At 52.8% G+C, this 23,769-nt stretch overlaps 2 protein-coding genes across 5 annotated transcripts in view; both read left to right on the top strand.

Moving 5' to 3' along the window:
* The window catches only part of LOC149984032 (uncharacterized), a 37,621-nt gene extending 21,313 nt beyond the window's left edge, over window positions 1–16,308 (top strand). For 2 of the 3 annotated variants that reach the window (XM_090232165.1, XM_090232164.1), the window contains exon 10: window positions 14,551–16,308. In XM_090232165.1, the coding sequence (XP_090088291.1) occupies window positions 14,551–14,572 (22 nt within the window). In that variant the 3' untranslated portion in view covers window positions 14,573–16,308. The remainder of the gene's footprint in view (window positions 1–14,550) is intronic. The other variant, XM_090232166.1, reaches the window with a different exon arrangement.
* Window positions 16,309–16,444: 136 nt separating this feature from the next.
* Window positions 16,445–23,769, top strand: part of LOC110521888 (ataxin-2-like protein) — a 31,045-nt gene continuing 23,720 nt past the window's right edge. Inside the window, exons 1-8 of one of the 2 annotated variants that reach the window (XM_021599827.3) lie at window positions 16,445–16,814; window positions 17,080–17,186; window positions 18,349–18,388; window positions 18,652–18,708; window positions 18,858–18,929; window positions 20,465–20,648; window positions 20,825–20,946; window positions 21,528–21,619. In XM_021599827.3, coding sequence (XP_021455502.3) covers window positions 16,794–16,814; window positions 17,080–17,186; window positions 18,349–18,388; window positions 18,652–18,708; window positions 18,858–18,929; window positions 20,465–20,648; window positions 20,825–20,946; window positions 21,528–21,619 — 695 coding nt within the window. In that variant the 5' untranslated portion in view covers window positions 16,445–16,793. Of the gene's footprint in view, window positions 16,815–17,079; window positions 17,187–17,398; window positions 17,611–18,348; window positions 18,389–18,651; window positions 18,709–18,857; window positions 18,930–20,464; window positions 20,649–20,824; window positions 20,947–21,527; window positions 21,620–23,769 lie in introns of those variants that run through there. The other variant, XM_021599828.3, reaches the window with a different exon arrangement.

The raw sequence follows: 23,769 nt of genomic DNA, 5'->3' as shown, positions 1-23,769 counted from the left end.
GTGTGAGAGAGAGCGACCGAGTGTGTGAGAGAGAGCGACCGAGTGTGTGAGAGAGAGCGACCGAGTGTGTGAGAGAGAGCGACCGAGTGTGTGAGAGAGAGCGACCGAGTGTGTGAGAGAGAGCGACCGAGTGTGTGAGAGAGACCGAGTGTGTGTGAGAGAGCGACCGAGTGTGAGACAGAGAGAGACCGAGTATGTGAGAGAGAGAGACCGAGTGTGTGTGAGAGAGCGACCGAGTGTGTGTGAGAGGGCGACCGAGTGTGTGTGAGAGAGAGACCGAGTGTGAGCGAGAGAGAGACCGAGTGTGAGCGAGAGAGAGACCGAGTGTGAGCGAGAGAGAGCGACCGAGTGTGTGAGCGAGAGAGAGCGACCGAGTGTGTGAGCGAGAGAGAGCGACCGAGTGTGTGAGAGAGAGACCGAGTGTGTGAGAGAGAGAGAGAGACCGAGTGTGTGAGAGAGAGAGAGACCGAGTATGTGAGAGAGAGACCGAGTGTTTGAGAGAGAGCGACCGAGTGTGTGAGAGAGAGCGACCGAGTGTGTGAGAGAGAGCGACCGAGTGTGTGTGAGAGAGCGACCGAGTGTGTGTGTGAGAGACCGAGTGTGTGAGAGAGAGAGAGACCGAGTGTGTGAGAGAGAGAGAGAGACCGAGTGTGTGAGCGAGAGAGACCGACTGTGTGTGAGAGAGCGACCGAGTGTGTGTGAGAGAGCGACCGAGTGTGTGAGAGAGACCGAGTGTGTGAGAGAGAGAGAGAGAGACCGAGTGTGTGAGAGAGAGAGAGACCGAGTGTGTGAGAGAGAGAGAGACCGAGTGTGTGAGAGAGAGAGAGACCGAGTGTGTGTGTGAGAGACCGAGTGTGTGTGAGAGAGAGAGAGACCGAGTGTGTGTGAGAGAGCGAGCGACCGAGTGTGTGTGAGAGAGCGAGCGACCGAGTGTGTGTGAGAGAGCGAGCGACCGAGTGTGTGTGAGAGAGCGAGCGACCGAGTGTGTGTGAGAGAGCGAGCGACCGAGTGTGTGTGAGAGAGAGACCGAGTGTGTGAGAGAGAGAGACCGAGTGTGTGAGAGAGAGAGAGAGAGAGACCGAGTGTGTGAGAGAGAGAGAGAGACCGAGTGTGTGTGAGAGAGAGAGAGACCGAGTGTGTGAGAGAGAGAGAGAGACCGAGTGTGTGTGTGAGAGAGAGAGAGAGACCGAGTGTGTGAGAGAGACCGAGTGTGTGAGAGAGACCGAGTGTGTGAGAGAGAGGCCGAGTGTGTGAGAGAGAGAGACCGAGTGTGTGAGAGAGAGAGAGACCGAGTGTGTGAGAGAGAGAGAGACCGAGTGTGTGAGAGAGAGAGAGACCGAGTGTGTGAGAGAGAGAGAGACCGAGTGTGTGAGAGAGAGAGAGACCGAGTGTGTGAGAGAGAGAGAGAGACCGAGTGTGTGAGAGAGAGAGAGACCGAGAGAGGGAGAGAGAGACCGAGTGTGAGAGAAAGAGAGAGAGAGACAGTGTGAGAGAAAGAGAGAGAGAGACCGAGTGTGAGAAAGAGAGACCGAGTGTGTGAGAGATAGACCGAGTGTGAGAGAGCGAGAGAGACCGAGTGTGTGAGAGAGAGAGAGACCGAGTGTGTGTGAGAGATGGCAGTGAATGCACTCAAAGTAAAAGCCCGCAGAGCAATCAATGTATGCAATAAAAATGAAATTATTCAAAATCAGCATCCCAATTAGAATTTGGACCAAAATATTTGACAGTGTAATCCTACCAATAGCTCTTTATGGAAGTGAGGTTTGGGGTCCAGAGAAATACACCAACTAATGCATGTAGGGCAGAATTGGGCCGTTTTACAGTAATGATGAAAATAAAGAAAAGATCATTAAAATTTTGGCTACATCTAAATTCAAGTCCAAATTCAAGTCTGCAATTTAAAGCACTTCAAACCCAAGAGCTGAGCCCAAAAACGAGCCCTCTCAGTCACCTGGTGTTGGACCTCACCAACCAAGCTGACACCAGCACTGCTTCAAAAGAAAGAATTCCAATAAGCAAAATCATTAACCAATCAAAGGAATCATATTTACAACATTGGAAAAACGAAACAAAATCCCAAACGCGACTAAATTGCTGTCTGACCCTAAACAGAGAATATGAATTGGCTGATTATCTCTACTCTGTCAGAGATACGAAGCAGAGACAGATCCTTACCAAGTACAGGCTGAGTGACCACCGATTGGCAATAGAAACCGGCAGACATAAAAAGACATGGCTACCCTAAGAGGAGCGTGTATGTGGTCACTGCATGACAGGGGAGGTAGAGACAGATGCACTTTCTCCTTTACTGTGATAAATATTCCTCACAAAGAGATTCATTATTCACAGAAATTACTACATTTATTCAAAATTTTTACTTACTAAACCCAGAGGAAACACTAAGAATACTCATGGGCGAGAGAGATGGAGAGATGGAGGTGTCGGAGTGCGAGAGAGAGAGAGGGTGACGTGTCAGAGCTAGAGAGGGAGACGTGGCAGAGCTAGAGAGAGAAAGGGAGACGCGTCGGGCGTGAGAGAAAAGGAGACTTGGTGGAGCGCGAGAGATGGACGTGTCTGAGTGCGAGAGAGAGGGAGACGTGAAGGGGCGCGAGAGAGGGAGACGTGTTCGAGCGCCAGAGAGGGAGACGTGTTCGAGAGAGAGAGAGGGAGACGTGTCGGGGCTCGAGAGAAAAGGAGACTTGGCGGAGCGAGAGAGAGATTGGGAGACGTGGCGGTGTGCGAGAGAGAGAGGGAGACGTGGAGAAGCAAGAGAGAGATTGGGAGACGTGGCGGTGTGCGAGAGAGAGAGGGAGACGTGGATGGAGATCGAGAGAGGGAGACGTGGCGGATTGTGTGAGAGAGGGAGACGTGGCGGATTGTGTGAGAGAGAGAGGGAGACGAGGGAGACGTGGTAGAGCGCGTGAGAGAGAGACGTGGCGGAGTGCGAGAGGGATACGTGAGAGAAATAGAGGGAGACGTGGGGAAGCGAGAGAAAGAGAAGGAGACTTGGCAGAGCGCGAGAGAAAAGGACACCAGGCGGAGCGAGAGAGAGAGATGGACGTGTCGGAGTGCGAGAGACAGAGGGAGACGTGGCGGAGCGCGAGAGAGAGAGGGAGACGTGGCAGAGCTAGAGAGAGAGACGTGGCAGAGCTAGAGAGAGAGACGTGGCAGAGCTAGAGAGAGAAGGAGATGTGGCGTAGCGCTAGAGAGAGAGGGAGACGTGGCAGAGCTAGAGAGAAAAGGAGACTTGGCTGAGCGAGAGAGATGGACGTGTCGGAGTGCGAGAGAGAGGGTGAAGTGAAGGGGCGCGAGAGAGAGAGAGGGAAACTTGGCGAAGCGAGATAGAGGGAGACGTGTCCGGGCGCGAGAGAGAGGGAGACGTGACGGGGAGCGAGAGAGAGAGGGAAACTTGGCGAAGCGAGATAGAGGGAGACGTGTCCGGGCGCAAGAGAGAGGGAGACGTGGGGAAGCGAGAGAGATGGACGTGTCGGAGTGCGAGAGGGAGACGTGACGGGGCGCGAGAGAAAAGGAGACTTGGCGGAGCACGCGAGAGAGAGGGATACGTGAAGGGGCGCAAGAGAGAGAGGGAGACGTGGCAGAGCTAGAGAGAAAAGGAGACTTGGCTGAGCGAGAGAGATGGACGTGTCGGAGTGCGAGAGAGAGGGTGAAGTGAAGGGGCGCGAGAGAGAGAGGGAAACTTGGCGAAGCGAGATAGAGGGAGACGTGTCCGGGCGCGAGAGAGAGGGAGACGTGACGGGGAGCGAGAGAGAGAGGGAAACTTGGCGAAGCGAGATAGAGGGACACGTGTCCGGGCGCGAGAGAGAGGGAGACGTGGGGAAGCGAGAGAGATGGACGTGTCGGAGTGCGAGAGGGAGACGTGACGGGGCGCGAGAGAAAAGGAGACTTGGCGGAGCACGCGAGAGAGAGAGGGATACGTGAAGGGGCGCAAGAGAGAGAGAGAGACGTGTTCGAGCACGAGAGAGAGGGAGATGTGTCGTGGGGAGAGAGAGAGGGAGACGTGTCGGGGCGCGAGAGAAAAGGAGACTTGGCGGAGCGAGAGGGAGACGTGGCGGAGCGCTAGAGAGAGAGGGAGACGTGGCGGAGCGCAAGAGAGAGAGAGGGAGTATTGGCGAAGCGTGAGAGAAAAGGAGACTTGGCGGAACGAGAGAGATGGACGTGTCGGAGTGCGAGAGAGAGAGGGAGACGTGGCAGAGCTAGAGAGGGAGACGTGGCAGAGCTAGAGAGGGAGACGTGGCGGAGCGTGAGAGAGAGAGAGAAGTGGCGAAGCGTGAGAGAAAAGGAGACTTGGCGGAACGAGAGAGATGGACGTGTCGGAGTGCGAGAGAGAGAGGGAGACGTGGCAGAGCTAGAGAGGGAGACGTGGCAGAGCTAGAGAGGGAGACGTGGTGGAGTGCAAGAGAGAGAGGGAGACGTGGTGGAGTGCAAGAGAGAGAGGGAGACGTGGCAGAGCTAGAGAGGGAGACGTGGCAGAGCGCAAGAGAGAGAGAAGTGGCGGAGCGCGAGAGAAAAGTAGACTTGGCGGAGCGAGAGAGATGGACGTGTCGGAGTGCGAGAGAGAGAGAGGGAGTCGTGTCAGAGCTAGAGAGGGAGACGTGGCGGAGCGCAAGAGAGGGAGACGTGGCGGAGCGCAAGAGAGAGAGAGAGAAGTGGCGGAGCGCGAGAGAATTAGACTTGGCGGAGCGAGAGAGATGGACGTGTCGGAGTGCGAGAGAGAGAGGGAGCCGTGTCAGAGCTAGAGAGGGAGACGTGGCGGAGCGTGAGAGAGAGAGAGAAGTGGCGGAGCACGAGAGAAAAGTAGACTTGGCGGAACGAGAGAGATGGACGTGTCGGAGTGCGAGAGAGAGAGGGAGACGTGGCAGAGCTAGAGAGGGAGACGTGGCAGAGCTAGAGAGGGAGACGTGGTGGAGTGCAAGAGAGAGAGGGAGACGTGGTGGAGTGCAAGAGAGAGAGGGAGACGTGGCAGAGCTAGAGAGGGAGACGTGGTGGAGTGCGAGAGAAAGAGGGAGACGTGGTGGAGTGCAAGAGAGAGAGGGAGACGTGGCAGAGCTAGAGAGGGAGACGTGGCAGAGCGCAAGAGAGAGAGAAGTGGCGGAGCGCGAGAGAAAAGTAGACTTGGCGGAGCGAGAGAGATGGACGTGTTGGAGTGCGAGAGAGAGAGAGGGTGACGTGTCAGAGCTAGAGAGGGAGACGTGGTGGAGTGCGAGAGAAAGAGGGAGACGTGGTGGAGTGCAAGAGAGAGAGGGAGACGTGGCAGAGCTAGAGATGGAGACGTGGTGGAGTGCGAGAGAAAGAGGGAGACGTGGTGGAGTGCAAGAGAGAGAGGGAGACGTGGCAGAGCTAGAGAGGGAGACGTGGCAGAGCGCAAGAGAGAGAGAAGTGGCGGAGCGCGAGAGAAAAGTAGACTTGGCGGAGCGAGAGAGATGGACGTGTCGGAGTGCGAGAGAGAGAGAGAGGGAGTCGTGTCAGAGCTAGAGAGGGAGACGTGGCGGAGCGCAAGAGAGGGAGACGTGGCGGAGCGCAAGAGAGAGAGAGAGAAGTGGCGGAGCGCGAGAGAATTAGACTTGGCGGAGCGAGAGAGATGGACGTGTCGGAGTGCGAGAGAGAGAGGGAGCCGTGTCAGAGCTAGAGAGGGAGACGTGGCGGAGCGTGAGAGAGAGAGAGAAGTGGCGGAGCACGAGAGAAAAGTAGACTTGGCGGAGCGAGAGAGATGGACGTGTCGGAGTGCGAGAGAGAGAGAGGGAGTCGTGTCAGAGCTAGAGAGGGAGACGTGGCAGAGCGTGAGAGAGAGGGGGAGACGTCGCGGAGCGAGAGAGAGAGAGAGGGAGTCGTGTCAGGGCGTGAGAGAAAAGGAGACTTGGCGGAGCGAGAGAGAAAAGGAGACTTGGCGGAGCGAGAGAGAGAGAGAGGGTGAAGGGGCGCGAGAGAGAGGGAGAGGGAGAGGTGTCGCTGCACGAGAGAAAAGGAGACTTTGTGGAGAGATAGAGGGAGACGTGGCAGAGCGGGAGAGAGAGAGAGGGAGACGTGGCAGAGCGGGAGAGAGAGGGGGAGACGTGGCAGAGCGGGAGAGAGAGGGGGAGACGTGGCAGAGCGGGAGAGACAATGAGGGAGACGTGGCAGAGCGGGAGAGAGGGGGAGACGTGGTGGAGCAAGAGAGAGAGAGGGAGTCGTGGCGGAGAGAGAGAGGGAGTCGTGGCAGAGAGAGAGGGGGAGACGTGGCGGAGCGGGAGAGAGAGGGAGACGTGGCTGAACGGGAGAGAGAGAGGGAGACGTGGCTGAGCGGGAGAGAGAGAGGGAGACGTGGTTGAGCGGGAGAGAGAGAGGGAGACGTGGCTGAGAGGGAGGGAGAGGGAGACATTGGCTCCACCACGTCTCCCTCTCCCGCTCTGCCACGTCTCCCTCTCTCTCTCTCCGCAACGTCTCCCTCTCTCTCTCCCGCTCTGCCACGTCTCCCTCTCTCTCTCTCCGCCACTACTCCCTCTCTCTCTCTCGCTCCACCACGTTGTGGAGCGGGAGAGAGTGAGAGAGTTAGCGATGTGGCGGAGAGAGAGGGAGACATGGCGGAACGCGATAGAGGGAGAAGTGGCAGAGAGAGAGAGTGGGAGACGTGGCGAAGAGAGAGAGAGGGAGACGTGGCTGAACGGGAGAGAGAGAGGGAGATGTGACTGAACGGGAGAGAGAGAGGGAGATGTGGCTGAACGGGAGAGAGAGGGGGAGACGTGGCTGAGCAGGAGAGAGAGAGGGAGACGTGGCTGAGCGGGAGAGAGAGTGGGAGACGTGGCTGAGAGGGAGGGAGAGGGAGACATTGCGGAGCGGGAGAGGAAGCTGTGGCGGAGCAGGAGAGAGAGGGGGAGATGTGGCGGAGCGCGAGAGAGAGAGAGGGAGATGTTGCGGAGCAGGAGAGAGAGAGAGAGTTAGGGAGATGTTGCGGAGCGGGAGAGAGAGGGAGACGTGGCTGAATGGGAGAGAGAGAGGGAGACGTGGCTGAGCGGGAGGGAGAGGGAGACATTGCGGAGCGGGAGAGGAAGATTTGGCGGAGCAGGAGAGAGAGGGGGAGATGTGGCGGAGAGAGAGAGAGGGAGGCGTGGCGGAGTGGGAAAGAAAGACAGGGAGACGTGGTGGAGAGAGCGAGGGAGGGAGACGTGGCAGAGCGGGAGAGGGAGACGTGGTGGAGCGGGAGAGAGAGAAGGATACGTGGCGTAGAGACAGAGGGAGACGTGGCAGAGCGGGAGACAGAGAGAGAGAGGGAGACGTGGCAGAGCGGGAGAGAGAGAGGGGGAGACGTGGCGGAGCGAGAGAGAGGGAGTTGTGGCAGAGAGAGGGAGACGTGGCAGAGCGGGAGAGAGAGAGGGAGACGTGGCAGAGCGGGAGAGAGAGGGGGAGATGTGGCAGAGCGGAAGAGAGAGGGGGAGACGTGGCAGAGCGGGAGAGATAGAGGGAGACGTGGCAGAGCGGGAGAGAGAGGGGGAGACGTGGCAGAGCGGGAGAGCGGGAGAGAGAGTGGGAGACGTGGCGGAGCGAGAGAGAGGGAGTCGTGGCGGAGAGAGAGAGAGAGGGAGACGTGGCAGAGCGGGAGAGGGAGACGTGGTGGAGCGGGAGAGAGAGAAGGATACGTGGCGGAGAGATAGAGGGAGACGTGGCAGAGCGGGAGAGAGAGAGAGGGAGACGTGGCAGAGCGGGAGAGAGAGGGGGAGACGTGGCAGAGCGGGAGAGAGAGAGAGAGGGAGACGTGGCAGAGCGGGAGAGAGAGAGGGGGAGACGTGGCAGAGCGGGAGAGAGAGAGAGGGAGACGTGGCAGAGCGGGAGAGAGAGAGGGGGACACGTGGTGGAGCGAGAGAGAGAGAGGGAGTTGTGGCGGAGAGAGAGAGGGAGGGAGACGTGGCAGAGCGGGAGAGAGAGGGGGAGACGTCGCGGAGCGAGAGAGAGAGAGAGGGAGTCGTGGCGGAGAGCGAGAGGGAGTCGTGGCAGAGAGAGATGGAGATGTGGCGCAGAGAGAGAGAGGGAGACGTGGCGGAGCGGGAGAGAGAGAGGGAGACGTGGCTGAACGGGAGAGAGAGAGGGAGACGTGGCTGAGCGGGAGAGAGAGAGGGAGACGTGGCTGAGCGGGAGAGAGAGAGGGAGACGTGGCTGAGAGGGAGGGAGAGGGAGACATTGGCTCCACCACGTCTCCCTCTCCCGCTCTGCCACGTCTCCCTCTCTCTCTCTCTCTCTCTCTCTGAAACGTCTCCCTCTCTCTCTCCCGCTCTGCCACGTCTCCCTCTCTCTCTCTCCGCCACATCGCTAACTCTCTCACTCTCTCCCGCTCCACAACATGGTGGAGCGAGAGAGAGAGAGGGAGTAGTGGTGGAGAGAGAGAGTGGGAGACGTGGCGAAGAGAGAGAGAGAGGGAGACGTGGCTGAACGGGAGAGAGAGAGGGAGACGTGGCTGAACGGGAGAGAGAGAGGGAGACGTGGCTGAACGGGAGAGAGAGAGGGAGACGTGGCTGAGCGGGAGAGAGAGAGGGAGACGTGGCTGAGCGGGAGAGAGAGTGGGAGACATGGCGGAACGCGATAGAGGGAGAAGCGGCAGAGAGAGAGAGTGGGAGACATGGCGAAGAGAGAGAGAGAGGGAGACGTGGCTGAACGGGAGAGAGAGAGGGAGACGTGGCTGAACGGGAGAGAGAGAGGGAGATGTGGCTGAGTGGGAGAGAGAGGGGGAGACGTGGCAGAGCCGGAGAGAGAGTGGGAGACGTGGCGGAGCGAGAGAGAGGGAGTCGTGGCGGAGAGCGAGAGGGAGTCGTGGCGGAGATAGAGAGAGGGAGACGTGGCGGAGAGACAGAGAGGGAGACGAGGCGGAGCGGGAGAGAGAGAGGGAGACGTTGTGGAGCGGGAGAGAGTGAGGGAGAGATATGGCGGAGAGAGAGAGGGAGACATGGCGGAACGCGATAGAGGGAGAAGTGGCAGAGAGAGAGATTGGGAGACGTGGCGAAGAGAGAGAGAGGGGGAGACGTGGTGGAACGCGAGAGAGAGACGTGTCGGAGCGCGAGAGAGAGACGTGGTGGAGCGCGAGAGAGGGAGACGTTGCGGAGAGAGAGAGGGAGACGTGGCGGAGCAGGAGAGAGAGAGGTAGATGTTGCGGAGCGGAAGAGAGAGGGAGACGTGGCGGAGAGAAAGAGTGGGAGACGTGGCGAAGAGAGGGAGACGTGGCAGAACGCGATAGAGGGAGAAGTGGCAGAGAGAGAGAGGGAGACATGGCGAAGAGAGAGAGAGGGGGAGACGTGGTGTAGCGCGAGAGAGGGAGACGTGGCAGAGAGAGAGAGGGAGACGTGGCAGAGAGAGAGAGGGAGACATGGCAGAGCAGGAGAGAGAGAGGGAGATGTGGCGGAGAGAGAGAGGGAGACGTGGCTGAGCGGGAGAGAGAGAGGGAGACGTGGCTGAGTGGGAGGGAGAGGGAGACATTGCGGAGCGGGAGAGGAAGATGTGGCGGAGCAGTAGAGAGAGGGGGAGATGTGGCGGAGAGAGAGAGAGGGAGGCGTGGCGGAGTGGGAGAGAAAGACAGGGAGACGTGGCGGAGAGAGAGAGAGAGAGAGGGAGGCATGGCGGAGTGGGAGAGAAAGACGGAGACGTGGCGGAGCGGGAGAGAGAGAGGGAGTCGTGGCGGAGAAGGAGAGGGAGACGTGGCCGAGAGGGAGGGAGACGTTGCGGAACGTGAGAGAGAGAGGGAGACATGGCGGAGCGGGAGAGAGAGAGGGGGAGACGTGGCGGAGAGAGGGAGACGTTGCAGAGCTAGAGAGGGAGACGTGGCAGAGCTAGCGAGGGAGACTTGGTGGAGAGAGAGAGGGAGACGTGGCAGAGCTAGAAAGGGAGACTTGGTGGAGAGAGGGAGAGGGACGTGTCGTAGCGTGAGTTAGAGGGGGAGACGTGGCGGAGTGGTAGAGAGAGGGAGACGTTGCGGAGTGGGAGAGGGGGAGACGTGGCAGAGCTAGAGAGGGAGACGTGGCAGAGCTAGAGAGGGAGACTTGGTGGAGCGGGAGAGAGAGGGGGAGACGTGGCGGAGTGCGGGAGAGAGGGAGACGTGGCGGAGCGAGAGAGAGGGACGTGGCGGAGTGCGAGAGAGAGAGGGAGACGTGGCGGAGCGAGAGAGAGGGACGTGTCGGAGTGCGCGAGAGAGAGAGGGAGACGTGGCGGAGTGCGAGAGAGAGAGAGGGAGACGTGGCGGAGTAAGAGAGAAAAGGAGATGTGGCAGAGCGGGAGAGGGAGACGTGGTGGAGCGGGAGAGAGAGACAGGGAGATGTGGCAGAGAGAGAGAGGGAGACGTCGCGGAGCGGGAGAGAGAGAGGGAGACGTGGAGCGGGAGAGAGTGAGAGAGAGGTGGCGGAGAGAGAGAGAGGGAGACATGGCGAAACGCGAGAGAGAGACGTGGCGGAGCGCGAGAGAGAGAGACGTGGTGGAGCGCGAAAGAGGGGAGACGTGGCGGAGAGAGTGAGGGAGACATGGCGGAGCAGGAGAGAGAGGGGGAGATGTTGCGGAGCGGGAGAGATAGGGAGACGTGGCTGAGCGGGAGAGAGAGAGGGAGACGTGGCTGAGCGGGAGGGAGAGGGAGACATTGCGGAGCGGGAGAGGAAGATGTTGCGGAGCGGGAGAGAGAGGGGGAGACGTGGCTGAACGGGAGAGAGAGAGGGAGACGTGGCTGAACGGGAGAGAGAGAGGGAGACGTGGCGGAGGGAGAGAGGGGGAGATGTGGCGGAGAGAGAGAGAGAGAGGGATGCGTGGCGGAGTGGGAGAGAAAGACAGGGAGACGTGGTGGAGAGAGAGAGGGAGACGTGGCGGAGCGGGAGAGAGAGAGAGAGAGGGAGACGTGGCGGAGCGGGAGAGAGAGCGAGGGAGACGTGGTGGAGCGGGAGAGAGAGAGGGAGTCGTTGCGGAGAAAGAGAGGGAGACGTGGCGGAGCGAGAGGGAGGGAGACGTTGCGGAACGTGAGAGAGAGTGGGGGAGACGTGGCGGAGAGAGGGAGAGGGACGTGTCGGAGCGTGAGTTTGAGGGGGAGACGTGGCGGAGCGATAGAGAGAGAGAGGGAGACGTTGCGGAACGTGAGAGAGCGAGGGAGACATGGCGGAGCGGGAGAGAGAGAGGGGGAGACATGGCTGAGAGAGGGAGACGTGGTAGAGGGAGACGTTGCAGAGCTAGAGAGGGAGACGTTGCAGAGCTAGAGAGGGAGACGTTGCAGAGCTAGAGAGGGAGACGTTGCAGAGCTAGAGAGGTAGACTTGGTGGAGAGAGAGAGGGAGACTTGGTGGAGCGAGAGAGAGAGAGGGAGACGAGGCGGAGAGAATGAGAGGGACGTGTTGTAGCGTGAGTTTGAGGGGGAGACGTGGCGGAGTGGTAGAGAGAGGGAGACGTTGCGGAGTGGGAGAGGGGGAGACGTGGTAGAGCGCGAGGAGGAGACGTGGCAGAGCTAGAGAGGGAGACGTGGCAGAGCTAGAGAGGGAGACTTGGTGGCGCGTGAGAGAGAGGGGGAGACGTGGCGGAGTGCGGGAGAAAAGGAGATGTGGCAGAGCGTGCGAGAGAGAGGGAGACGTGGCGAGAGAGAGGGACGTGTCGGAGTGCGAGAGAGAGAGAGGGAGATGTGGCGGAGCGAGAGAGAGGGACGTTTTGGAGTGCGAGAGAGAGAGGGAGACGTGGCGGAGCGAGAGAGAGGGACGTTTTGGAGTGCGAGAGAGAGAGGGAGACGTGGCAGAGCTAGAGAGGGAGACGTGGGGGAGATGTGGAGAAGCGAATGAGGGGGAGATGTGTAGAGAGAGAGAAAAGGATACTTGGCGGAGCGAGAGAGAGAGGGAGACATGGCAGAGTGGGAGAGAAAGAGAGGTAGACGTGCCGGAGCGGGAGAGAGAGGGGGAGACGTGGCGGAGTTTGTGTGAGAGAGAGGGGGAGATGTGGCGGAGGGGGAGATGTGGTAGAGTGCGAGAGGGAGAATTAGTGGAGCGCGAGAGAAAGGAGACTTGACAGAGCGAGAGAGAGGGAAACGAGAGAGAGACGTAGTGGAACGGGAGAGAGAGACGTAGTGGGGCGGGAGAGAGAGACGTAGTGGGGCGGGAGAGAGAGATGTAGTGGGGTGGGAGAGAGACGTAGTGGAGCGGGAGAGGGAGACGTTGCGGAGCGGGAGAGGAGGAGACGTGGTAGAGCGCGAGGAGGAGACGTGGCAGAGCTAGAGGGAGACGTGGCGGAGTGCGGGAGAGAGAGGGAGACGTGGCAGAGCGAGAGAGAAAGAGGGAGGCGGAGCGGGAGAGAGGGAGAGGGAGACTTGGATGAGAGAGAGAGAGACGTGGCGGAGAGCGTGAGAGAAAGAGTGAGGCGGAGCGGGAGAGAGAGGGAGACTTGGATGAGAGAGAGAGACGTGGCAGAGTAAGAGAGAAAAGGAGACTTGGCGTAGCGAGAGAGAGGGACATTTTGGAGCGTGAGAGAGAGAGGGAGACGTGGCGGAGCTAGAGAGAGGGACGTTTCGGAGTGCGGGAGAGAGAGGGAGACGTGGCAGAGCGAGAGAGAGGGACGTGTCGGAGTGCGAGAGAGGGACGTTTTGGAGTGCAAGAGAGAGAGGGAGATGTGGCGGAGAGCGTGAGAGAAAGAGGGAGGCGGAGCGGGAGAGAGAGAGAGGGAGACTTGGATGAGAGAGAGAGAGACGTGGCGGAGAGCGTGAGAGAAAGAGTGAGGCGGAGCGGGAGAGAGAGGGAGACTTGGATGAGAGAGAGAGACGTGGCAGAGTAAGAGAGAAAAGGAGACTTGGCGTAGCGAGAGAGAGGGACATTTTGGAGCGTGAGAGAGAGAGGGAGACGTGGCGGAGCTAGAGAGAGGGACGTTTCGGAGTGCGAGAGAGAGAGGGAGACGTGGCGGAGAGCGTGAGAGAAAGAGGGAGGCGGAGCGGGAGAGAGAGAGAGGGAGACTTGGATGAGAGAGAGAGAGGGAGACGTGGCAGAGCTAGAGAGGGAGACGTGGGGGAGATGTGGAGAAGCGAATGAGGGGGAGATGTGTAGGAGCGCGAGAGAGAGGGACGCGTTGGAGTGCGAGAGAAAAGGATACTTGGCGGAGCGCGAGAGAGGGAGACGTGGAGGAGCGATTGAGGGGGAGACGTGGCGGAGTTTGTGTGAGAGAGGGGGAGATGTGGCGGAGGGGGAGATGTGGTAGAGTGCGAGAGGGAGACTTGGCGGAGCGCGAGAGAAAGGAGACTTGACAGAGCGAGAGAGAGGGAAACGAGAGAGAGACGTAGTGGGGCGGGAGAGAGAGACGTAGTGGGGCGGGAGAGAGAGACGTAGTGGGGCGGGAGAGAGAGAGACGTAGTGGAGCGGGAGAGCGAGAGAGACGTGGTGGAGCGGGAGAGCGAGGGAGACGTAGTGGAGCGCGGGAGAGAGAGAGAGGGGACATGTAGTGGAGAGGGAGAGAGACGTAGTGGAGCGGGAGAGAGAAACGTAGTGGAGCGGGAGAGAGAGAGAGGGAGACGTAGTGGAGCGGGAGAGAGAGAGACGTAGTGGAGCGGGAGAGAGAGAGAGGGGGACATGTAGTGGAGCGGGAGAGAGAGAGAGACACGTAGTGGAGCGGGAGAGAGAGACGTGGTGGAGCGGGAGAGAGACACGTAGTGGAGCGGGAGAGAGAGAGAGGGAGACGTAGTGGAGCGGGAGAGAGAGAGAGAGAGAGAGAGAGACGTAGTGGAGCGGGAGAGAGAGAGAGAGACGTAGTGGAGCGGGAGAGAGAGAGAGGGGGACATGTAGTGGAGCGGGAGAGAGAGAGACACGTAGTGGAGCGGGAGAGAGAGAGAGAGACGTAGTGGAGCGGGAGAGAGAGAGGGGGGGACATGTAGTGGAGCGGGAGAGAGAGAGAGAGCGACACATAGTGGAGCGGGAGAGAGAGAGGGACATGTAGGGGAGAGAGAGAGAGGGAGACGTAGTGGAGCGGGAGAAAGAGAGAGGGAGACGTAGTGGAGCGGGAGAAAGAGAGAGGGAGACGTAGTGGAGCGGGAGAGAGAGAGAGGGAGACGTAATGGAGCGGGAGAGAGAGAGAGAGAGGGACACGTAATGGAGCGGGAGAGAGAGAGAGAGACCTAGTCTGCACTAACCTTATCTAGAACTGGACACACCACAGAGTATTTTTGAGGACACAGCTCACTCCTGGAGCAATGACTTGAGAGACCACCTCTGCTATAGAATGTTGTATCTCCTAAAAAGTTTAGGGTCATGTTGAATCTTCATATAACATTTTCAGATGATGCGTTGTTTTGTGCTTTATATGAAATGTATTTAATAGACGGTAACAAGGTGTGTGTGTATGTGCATGCACAGTTTGTTTGTCCCGACTGATTCCATGACTCACATGGACCTGTCACACAGACGTTGTGGCCTTGACACTCACTCTGTCTCTCCCCCTCTTCCTCCTCTTCTCACTGCTCACTCTCTGGAAATTTCACTTTCATCTTGTCCCCCGCCCTGCCCACCCCTCCTTTATTTACACCTTTTTCCACTCTTTCTTTCTCTGCTTTTCTCTCTCGGCTGTTCTTTCCCCCCAACAGACTTGACCAGCAAACCCCGTAGCCCTCCCCAGCCTCCTCCTCCACCACCCCTTCCCCCCGGCCGGCCGCCACCCCCAACCCCACCCCAGGAACGAGGGAACGAGACAGAGCTGGGAGGTGGAGGAGGAACTACAGGAGGTGCAGGAGAAGGAGTGGAGGACTGGGAGGAGAGAGAAGCTCCTCTCCGCCAACTGGAGGGGGTGGAGGGTGAAGAGCGGGAAGGAGGGAGGGCAAGAGCCATTGACAACCAGTACTCCTTCTTCTGAGGAGGCAGGGGGGGGGGGGGTGTTTGTGCGAAAGGGAGAGTGGAGGAGGTGGGAGTCATAGCCATTCATAACCAGTATTTGTATTTTATTACGGGACTGTGGGGGGAGGGGGTTAGAAGGACGTACTAACACTATTAAAACACAAGCATTCTGGGAGATTCAGCCAGATGGAGAGAAAGAGAAAACGGGTGAAAGAGAAGAGAGAGGGATGGGAGCACCGTACAACACTAAGTAAAGGTACACTAATGTTTAGCGAGATAAGCTTTTTGCCGGTACACCTCATGGTACGCTTTTTGTAGACTTTTGAATCCATTCATGGATGTAGGTAGTGAGAGAGATATCCTCTGAACCCAGCAGTACCATACCTCAATATCCTGCAGACATTCTACTGGCCAACAGTACACTCTCACAGAGGTGGAGATGGAGGACAACCATATACTTACAAGGTGGCAAAGAGACTAGGCTAGAACCGGCAGGCAGGATACATATACCTCAGTCACTTTTTCAACCTCTCTCTTTTTCTCTCCTCATTTTCTGGTTTTCTTTAATGGTAGAGAAGTGGCCAGAGGTAGAGAGAGAGCGAATATATATTCAGATAAAATACTTTATTATTGATAATAATAATGATACGATTAAACAATAATGATAATGGAAATAATGATGGTCGGAATTAATAGTATTCATTTTATTTTGTTTTTAAAATGCCTTTTATTGTATGTTGTTTACTCCATGTAAAGCGTAACACTTGTTCCTGCCCCCATCCGATTATTTCAGTTGAAATTTGTTTGTGCCTTTTTTTATATTGCTAAGCCTCATACTCAGTCTTTCCCTCACGCTCATACAGTCCTCTCCTCCTGGACCTCATCCTAATTTAATTTTAATGTGCCGAAATAGAATATAAGAAAAATATAAGGGGGAGGGAGGCATTTTTCTACTCGTGCCTTTTTGTGTTATCACCTCTGTCATACTCCTTCAACCTGTGCCTGGGTTGTGTGGCCATGTCTGTCTGTTTGCCATTCAGTTCAGTGCCTCTATCTTTCTTTCTCTTTGTGTCTCCCTCCTCCCTCTCTTTGTTTATACCTTTACTTCTTGTTTGTCCTCTCCTCTACTCAGAGCCTTGTAATCATCTTTTACACATCTTACCCCATCCCCCTGTTCATCCTTTTCAAATGTTGAACTCTATTTGTGCCTTTCTGTCTCTGTCTGTCTCTCGCTCTCTCTTTAGCTGGGGACCTTGTGTTGACGGTGGGCAGGGTTTTGTCCAACCTTTGTGGTTAGTTTCAGGTACTACATTGAATTTAATGATATGATATAATATAATTATACTGAAACATTATGGCCTAGTGTGTTGTTGCTTTGGTTCACTGTTATTGTTTCTTACTGAATAAAGGGGAAGGATGTAAAGGAATGTTACAGTAATTCTTGCAGCTTTGGGTTGTCGCTAGTTGCCACAAAGTCAAATGAATGTCATAAAAATTCATAAAAACAAAAATTCACGTTTTGGTCATAATTTATGGTTAGGCATAAGGTTAGCGTTGTGGTTAAGGTTCAAATCAGATTTTAACATTTTAGAAATAGGCGGGGTTTGGCTTGAAATTAGTGACGACCGCGGTTTTGGGGTCTAAAGTGTTTAGCGCGTGCACGTTAAATTGTGAATGCGCACATGCACACTCGTACACGCCCCCATCAACCCAGTCAGTCAGCCACGCGCAGACGACAACATCTTTGTGGTGCCAAACCGGCGAATTTGTTTTCCCCGAGTTTTACAATTTGTTCAAGTTACAAATGACATGCAATCGGAGTAAGCCACAAGCAAGAGTAAATCCACGGAAAGGAAACGAAAGACGACGTCCTAAAAGTTTTAGCTACAGAAGGGACATTACTGCTTGCTCGTCTAGCTAGCCATCGAGCTAGCTATAACGTGCAAGGCTGTACCACAGTAGCCAGCTTAACTATCGATTAAGTTCCGAAGAGGCAATGTCCTTTCGTCGACAGAACGTGAGTTGTAGTTGTATCAAGTTGCTAAGGGTAGCTTGCTGCTACATGTATTGGTTCCTATGTGTATGAATTCTAGCTAGCTTGTGTGATATTTGTTAGCAGCTAGCTTTAAGTTGGCTAGCTAACGTGAGTTTTATCGATGGTGTCCTCATTGACTTACGTGGTAACCAGTCTGGTAAAGTCAAATACTATTTAGTAGACTAAAGGCAAATTTAATCCTTATAACTGTTACTTGAGGTGTAATTATTGGCACGTGTCACACCAGCAACAACCCGGTTCAGGCGGACGAAAAACCTCCAATGGAACGGCAGGGCCTGCCGCTTTGCCCCCTCATATCAGCGGGAACAATGCCAACAGAGCTGTGCCTGGAAGGTAAGCACATGTTCGGCTACTGTCGTCAAGCAAGTCCGGGGATCTGCCACATATCCATAGAGGTTTACCGGTCAATACGAGGATTACAGTGGGCGTGTCCATGTCAAACTGAGGCTTTAACTCGCTATTTTAAGCCAATTGGAACAAATTAATATAATAGATCTAGGTTACGGCCAATGGGCAAAGAGGGTCTGCTAAATCTGACATTGGTATGATTGACTGGTGTCCGAACCAATGGGATAGACGATACTTTTGATTGACGCCAGTATACCCATTCACATTCTGTGGGGAGGGGATTGTCTGTGTTTTCTTTATTTTCTTTTTATTAAACGTTTGTTTTAGATTTTGTTTGGCCTGTCAAATCGTGCGACTTTAAACAGAATCAGCAAGACTGCGGAGTAAAAGGGATGCACATGACTAAAAAGTATTAATACTACTTTATTATTTATTGTATTCAACGTGTCTCTCGATATCTAGAAATTCTACTAGCTGTCTTGTTTAGCTTGCTAGCTAACGTTAGCTAGACAACACATAGCTAGCTAGCTATTGTTTAGATTTTTTATCTTTTCACAATTTCTCCAAATTGTTAACTAGTTACCAGATTAATTTAGCTAAAATAGCTGCATGTTAGCAGGCTACCCCTAGGGAACGTTCGCTAAATTGTTAGCCACATCGCTATAACGTTACCTTCTGTTTTAGTTTACCCTAGTTAGCCAGCTTGTGTCAACACAATTGTTTTCGTTAAGCCTCGCAAACAATGTCAAACGACACAGTAATAGAGAACATAACATATCCGCTACGGGGCTAGCTTGTTTCCACCTCCCCCCACCTAATGTTATAGCTAGTTAACGTAGACCACCGGCGCCCGGCACGCATCGGTGACCGTGGTCAGTCTTTTGCCAAACGGCTGCATGGACATATCTTCTAGATCATCTAGCTAGCTTCATGCATTCATATGACAGGTCGAGGACCACCAGGCTCAAAAGTCCGCATTTGATCAACGCAATGTCCCTTGCCCAAAATTCTTTGCACGTTTGCTTATTAGTTAGCTACATTGAAAGTGGTGCAGCTTCCGGCATATTTCTTGCGTTGCAGAATTTTCCCCTGAGCCACCTACACCCATTTGTCTTGTCTGTTGTTAATGTTCTCTCCTCACATTCAGGACAAGAAATACAATGAAGCCTCCATCTCAGTCCTCTCCCGTAAGTCACATATCATGAAATGTAGGCTATCCAGCTTGTACTACAGACGTTTTATGCAACCGTGCATAGCCTAGTTACCTCTTTGATAAAATAATGTAGGTTGTCTTTCGCTTTGTTTGCTTCCATGCTAGTGCACTATTGTACAATGTGTAAACTCTAAAATGCTGAAAGGATATTGCGAGTAGAGTAAGGTCACATTTTTTATAGCTTTAAAATAGGTCCATGTCGTACTGAAGTCAAACATGTTTGTTTACAACTCACAGGTATTTGAAGGTGTCTACAACAACACCAGGATGCTTCACTATCTCACAGCTGTAGTGGTGAGTTCATTTGGTTAATTAGGCCCTGGTCCACCATGGTGCCTTTGTTGCAACAGATGCACTATTTCCACTATTTAAGTGGTGACAACTGTCTACTAATGTATATCTTAATGAAATGACCAATAACCTTATTATTATTACCCTTCAAGGGCTCCACCTGTGACGTCCGAGTGAAGAGTGGAAATGTCTATGAAGGCATCTTCAAGACCCTCAGCTCAAGGGTAATTTTATACTACCTTGTATTAGACCATACATGGGTTTTCTGCATACCGACACACTATAGACCCCTCATAAAAACATGGTTGTGGTCAGATGTTGAATGCATTCAACTGAAATGTGTCTTACCCATTTAACCCAACCTCTCTGAATCAGAGAGCCTTAATCAACGTTCACGTCATTGGCGCCCCATGAGCAGTTGTTCAAGCCTCTGGGATTTGAACCAGCGACCTTTCGGTTACTTGCCGCCACTTTTACCGTTTACTCTAGGGACTAGTGTTGTCACAATACCAGATTTTTTCCCCTTCGATACCAGGTTTACTCAATACGTCACGAAAGTAACAGAATGGTATTTGATCCAGACAAGATAAACTCAGCTACTGTTCTGTTTGATTGTTGGGCATCTTTTGAGTTAAATATCAGTACATTTGAATTTGTTCACATAGTTTTTTTAATTTAATTTTTAGACAGCCATGTGTATGCAGTAATAAATCAATTTCACAACCATACAATCAATTTGCCTTTGGTAAGAACAATCTAACAACATAATGGTCATTTATTTGAATGGTAAATCTCTATTGATAAACTGGGTAAATTAAGATGTGGCCTTGGCATATCCAAAAACAAGGTCAATGCATATTCAATAGGAGTGTGTGCATGCATTGAGCATTTTGATTTATTTAATTGTACTCCTCAACATTTGTTGAAGTAGCTTATTTTATAAAACTGTGCGCTGTCTACCAGGAATGACATCATTCACGAGGCAAGAGGGGGGGCGGCCCGTAGGAGCACAGTCAGTTTGCTGAGGCAATAGATCATCTTTGTGAGAGAGACCGAAATAAGAAAACGAATAACGTTTTTTGTGGCTATCAACTTTGAAATCAGCGTATTTTGCATTATGGTTTGCTTTCTAGTTCACAAAGTCCTAGGGTGGTGAATTGATGTTAGCTGTCAACTAGCAAGGAAAGTTGACCTACAATAGCTGGTAGCTACCGGCGTCATCTTGCATTGTAAAGTGTTCTAGCCTAGTTTCAACATTTCTACATTCCGCCGTGTCGCATTATTAAACTGTTAAATTGTGTGCAGCATGAGTGATGAGCTAACACAATGCATCCCAGACTCCCAGTGCAGGCTAGCAATGAGTAAGTGGAGCAGGCACAGTGCTCACTATAATAGAGGTCGGCTGTGCTGATAGATGTGCTTGATCCGTTGGACACATTTGACAGAAATACCGAAAGTAACAATAAATCTAGTACCGAACAGCTTATCTTCTACTTTCGAAAAACTACCGACGTTTCGGTATACCATGCAACACCAGGAGGTACTTACCTAAAATTGTCCAATAGAAACTTGTTTTTGTTGCAAAACGTTCCACGTTTTGTGGTAAATGGTTTCCGTTGCAAAATGTTTTGCAACAGACAGTGTTTTGCAATGGAATCAGCGTAATGAGTACACCCCAGGTCACATTGACCACTGCCTGTAGTTGCTCTTCGGTTAACCTCTGTGGTTTATCCGTGGTCCTAATGTGTTTTTACTCCAGTGTGAGCTGGTGGTTGACGCTGTCCACAAGCGGAGCGAAGGAGGAGAGGCGGATGGAGATGGAGGGGGAGGCTTGCCTCCCTCCCTGCCCAGGATCGAGGAGATCACAGACACCATGATTTTCAGCCCCGGCGACCTGGTCACAATGACTTGCCGAGATGTGGACCTCAACTACGCCATCAGAGGTAAGTGTGAGCGTGCGTTGTCAGTGTGACTGAAACTGATTCAAGATAAGGATGTGTGTTTAAGTAGTAGTCGAACTGAATGAGACCGATGGCAGGGTGAACCAAGTGTGTGTGTGCATTATTATGTACCCCTAGTAGATGACGCATACCTTCAAATTTAGGCTTTGTGCGTGTAGATGCTTTCACAGATACAGCAATCAGCTCATCGCGGGTGAACGGGGAACACCGGGAGAAGGTGCTGCAGAGGTGGGACGGAGGGGACAGCAATGGAGAAGGCTTCGACCTGGAGACGGACACGGTGAGGCGCTCACTCACAGTGAGATGAATAGACACAGTAGCTAGGTTTCCATCCAATTTGCAACAGTTTCTACAATCTGCATAAACAAATGTTGAATGTTCCTGCCGCAGGTGGGTTTCTATCAAACTGACTTGTTACTGATGTAAAAAAAACTGTGATAAAAAATATGTTTCAATTACAATGTACCAAGTAAAAAACAGAAGTTCAGTGTGTTTCAATCACGTTTTTACTCTACTGTTGGTTCTGTCACAAACTTTTGTGGTAAATAGCAAGCTTAAACGCTATTAACTCTTTATGCTTTCATACGTTGTGATGGTAGTAGGTTACAACAATGTAACACATCATTGCAAACAGCGTTTCCTCCGCAATTATGTATAATCAATTTCACAGACCAAAAAATAGTGTTGTTGACAATGGGATATTTTGACTACAAATTTGCTGTTTCTACCATGTCTGTTGAGTTTTATGTGTCAAGTAATTCATCAGCATGAAATGGTTGGATGGAAACCTGGTTACTGACACGCACACACTTGGTGAGACACAAGCACACACTTACTGGATGTTTCTTCTGTCTCTGTTAGTCTAATGGCTGGGATGCCAGCGAAATGTTCAAGTTTAACGAGGAGACGTATGGCGTCACGTCCACCTACGATTCCAGCCTCTCCATGTACACGTGAGTATTCTCCCCTCAGCTCCTTATTCTGATTGTGGAATATGCTCAGGTCGATCTGTCTATATAAACTCAGCAAAAAAAGAAATGTCCTCTCACTGTCAACTGTGTTTATTTTCAGCAAACTTAACATTTGTATGAAAATAGTGAGATTCAACAACTAAGACATGAACTGAACAAGTTCCACAGACATGTGACTAACAGATTGTTTATAATGTGTCCCTGAACAAATGGGGGGGTCAAAAGTAATGGTCAGTATCTGGTGTGGCCACCAGCTGCATTAAGTACTGCAGTGCATCTCCTCACTGCACCAGATTTGCCAGTTCTTGCTGTGAGATGTTACCCCACTCTTCCACCAAGGCACCTGCAAGTTCCCGGACATTTCTGGGGGGGAATGGCCCCTAGTCCTCACCCTCCGATCCAACAGGTCCCATACTTGTTCAATGGGATGGAGATCCGGGCTCTTCGCTGGCCATGGCAGAACACTGACATTCCTGTCTTGCATGAAATCACGCACAGAATGAGCAGTATGGCTGGTGGCATTGTCATGCTGGAGGGTCATGTCAGGATGACCCTGCAGGAAGGGTACCACATGCGGGAGGAGGATGTCTTCCCTGTAACACACAGCGTTGAGATTGCCTGCAATGGCAACAAGCTCATTCCAATGATGCTGTGACACACCGCCCCAGACCATGACGGACCCTCCACCTCCAAATCGATCCCGCTCCAGAGCACAGGCCTCAGTGTAACGCTCATTCCTTCGACGATAAATGCGAGTCGGACGATCACCCCTGGTGAGACAACCGCGACTTGTCAGTGAAGAGCAGTTTTTGCCAGTCCTGTTTGGTCCAGCGACGGTGGGTTCGTGCCAATAGGTGATGTTGCTGCTGGTGATGTCTGGTGAGGACCTGCCTTACAACAGGCCTACAAGCCCTCAGTCCAGCCTCTGTCAGCCTATTGTGGACAGTCTGAGCACTAATGGCGGGATTGTGCGTTCCTGGTGTAACTCCGGAGGTTGTTGCCATCCTGTACCTGTCTCGTGACATAGATAGACCCGTCTTCAATTTGATCGATTATTAACGTTAAAAAATACCTAATACCTAAAGTTGTATTACAAAAGTAGTTTGAAATATTTTGGCAAAGTTTATAGGCAACTTTTGAAATATTTTGTAGTGACGTTGCGCATTTTGGAAACAGTTTTTTTTTTTCTGGATCAAACGCTCTTTATAAATTGACATTTGGATATATATGGACGGAATTAATCAAACAAAAGGACCAATTGTGATGTTTATGGGACATATTGGAGTGCCAACAAAAGAAGCTCGTCAAAGGTAATGCATGTTTTATATTTTATTTCTGCGTTTTGTGTAGCGCCTGCAGGGTTGAAATATACTAACCACTTTGTTTACTATTGTGCTATCATCAGATAATAGCTTCTTATGCTTTTGCCGAAAAGCCTTTTTAAAATATGACATGTTGGCTGGATTCACAACGAGTGTAGCTTTACTTGAGTATCTTACATGTGTGATTTAATGAAAGTTAGATTTTTATATAATTTTTTTGAATTTGCCGCGCTGCATTTTCCCTGTTTTTTTGTCCAAGTGGGACGCAAGGTAATGAATGACCTAAGGCTCCTATTTCTGTGTGTTATCATGCTATAACTAAGTCTATGATTTGATAGAGCAGTCTGACTGAGCGATGGTAGGCAGCAGCAGGCTCGTAAGCATTAATTCAAACAGCACTTTCATGCGTTTGCCAGCAGCTGTTTATGACTTCAAGCCTGTCAACTCCCGAGATTAAGCTGGTGTAACTGATGTGAAATAGCCAGTTAGTTAGTGGGGTGCGCGCTAATAGCGTTTCAAACGGCACTCGCTCTGAGACTTGGAGTAGTTGTTCCCCTTGTGGAGCGATGAGTAACGCTGCTTTGAGGGTGGCTGTTGTCGATGTGTTCCTGGTTCGAGCCCAGGGAGGAGAGAGGAGAGGGACGGAAGCTATACTGTTACACTGGCAATACTAAAGTGCCTATAAGAACATCCAATAGTCAAAGGTTAATGAAATGCAAATGGTACAGAGAGAAATAGTCCTATTATTCCTATAATAACTACAACCTAAAACTTCTTACCTGGGAATATTGAAGACTCATGTTAAAAGGA

Source organism: Oncorhynchus mykiss, chromosome 4 (genome assembly GCF_057628025.1).
Source record: "Oncorhynchus mykiss isolate SJ-2025 chromosome 4, ASM5762802v1, whole genome shotgun sequence".
NCBI lineage: Eukaryota > Metazoa > Chordata > Actinopteri > Salmoniformes > Salmonidae > Oncorhynchus > Oncorhynchus mykiss.
Note: the sequence above shows the minus strand (reverse complement) of the source record. Positions and strands in the feature narration are given on the sequence as shown.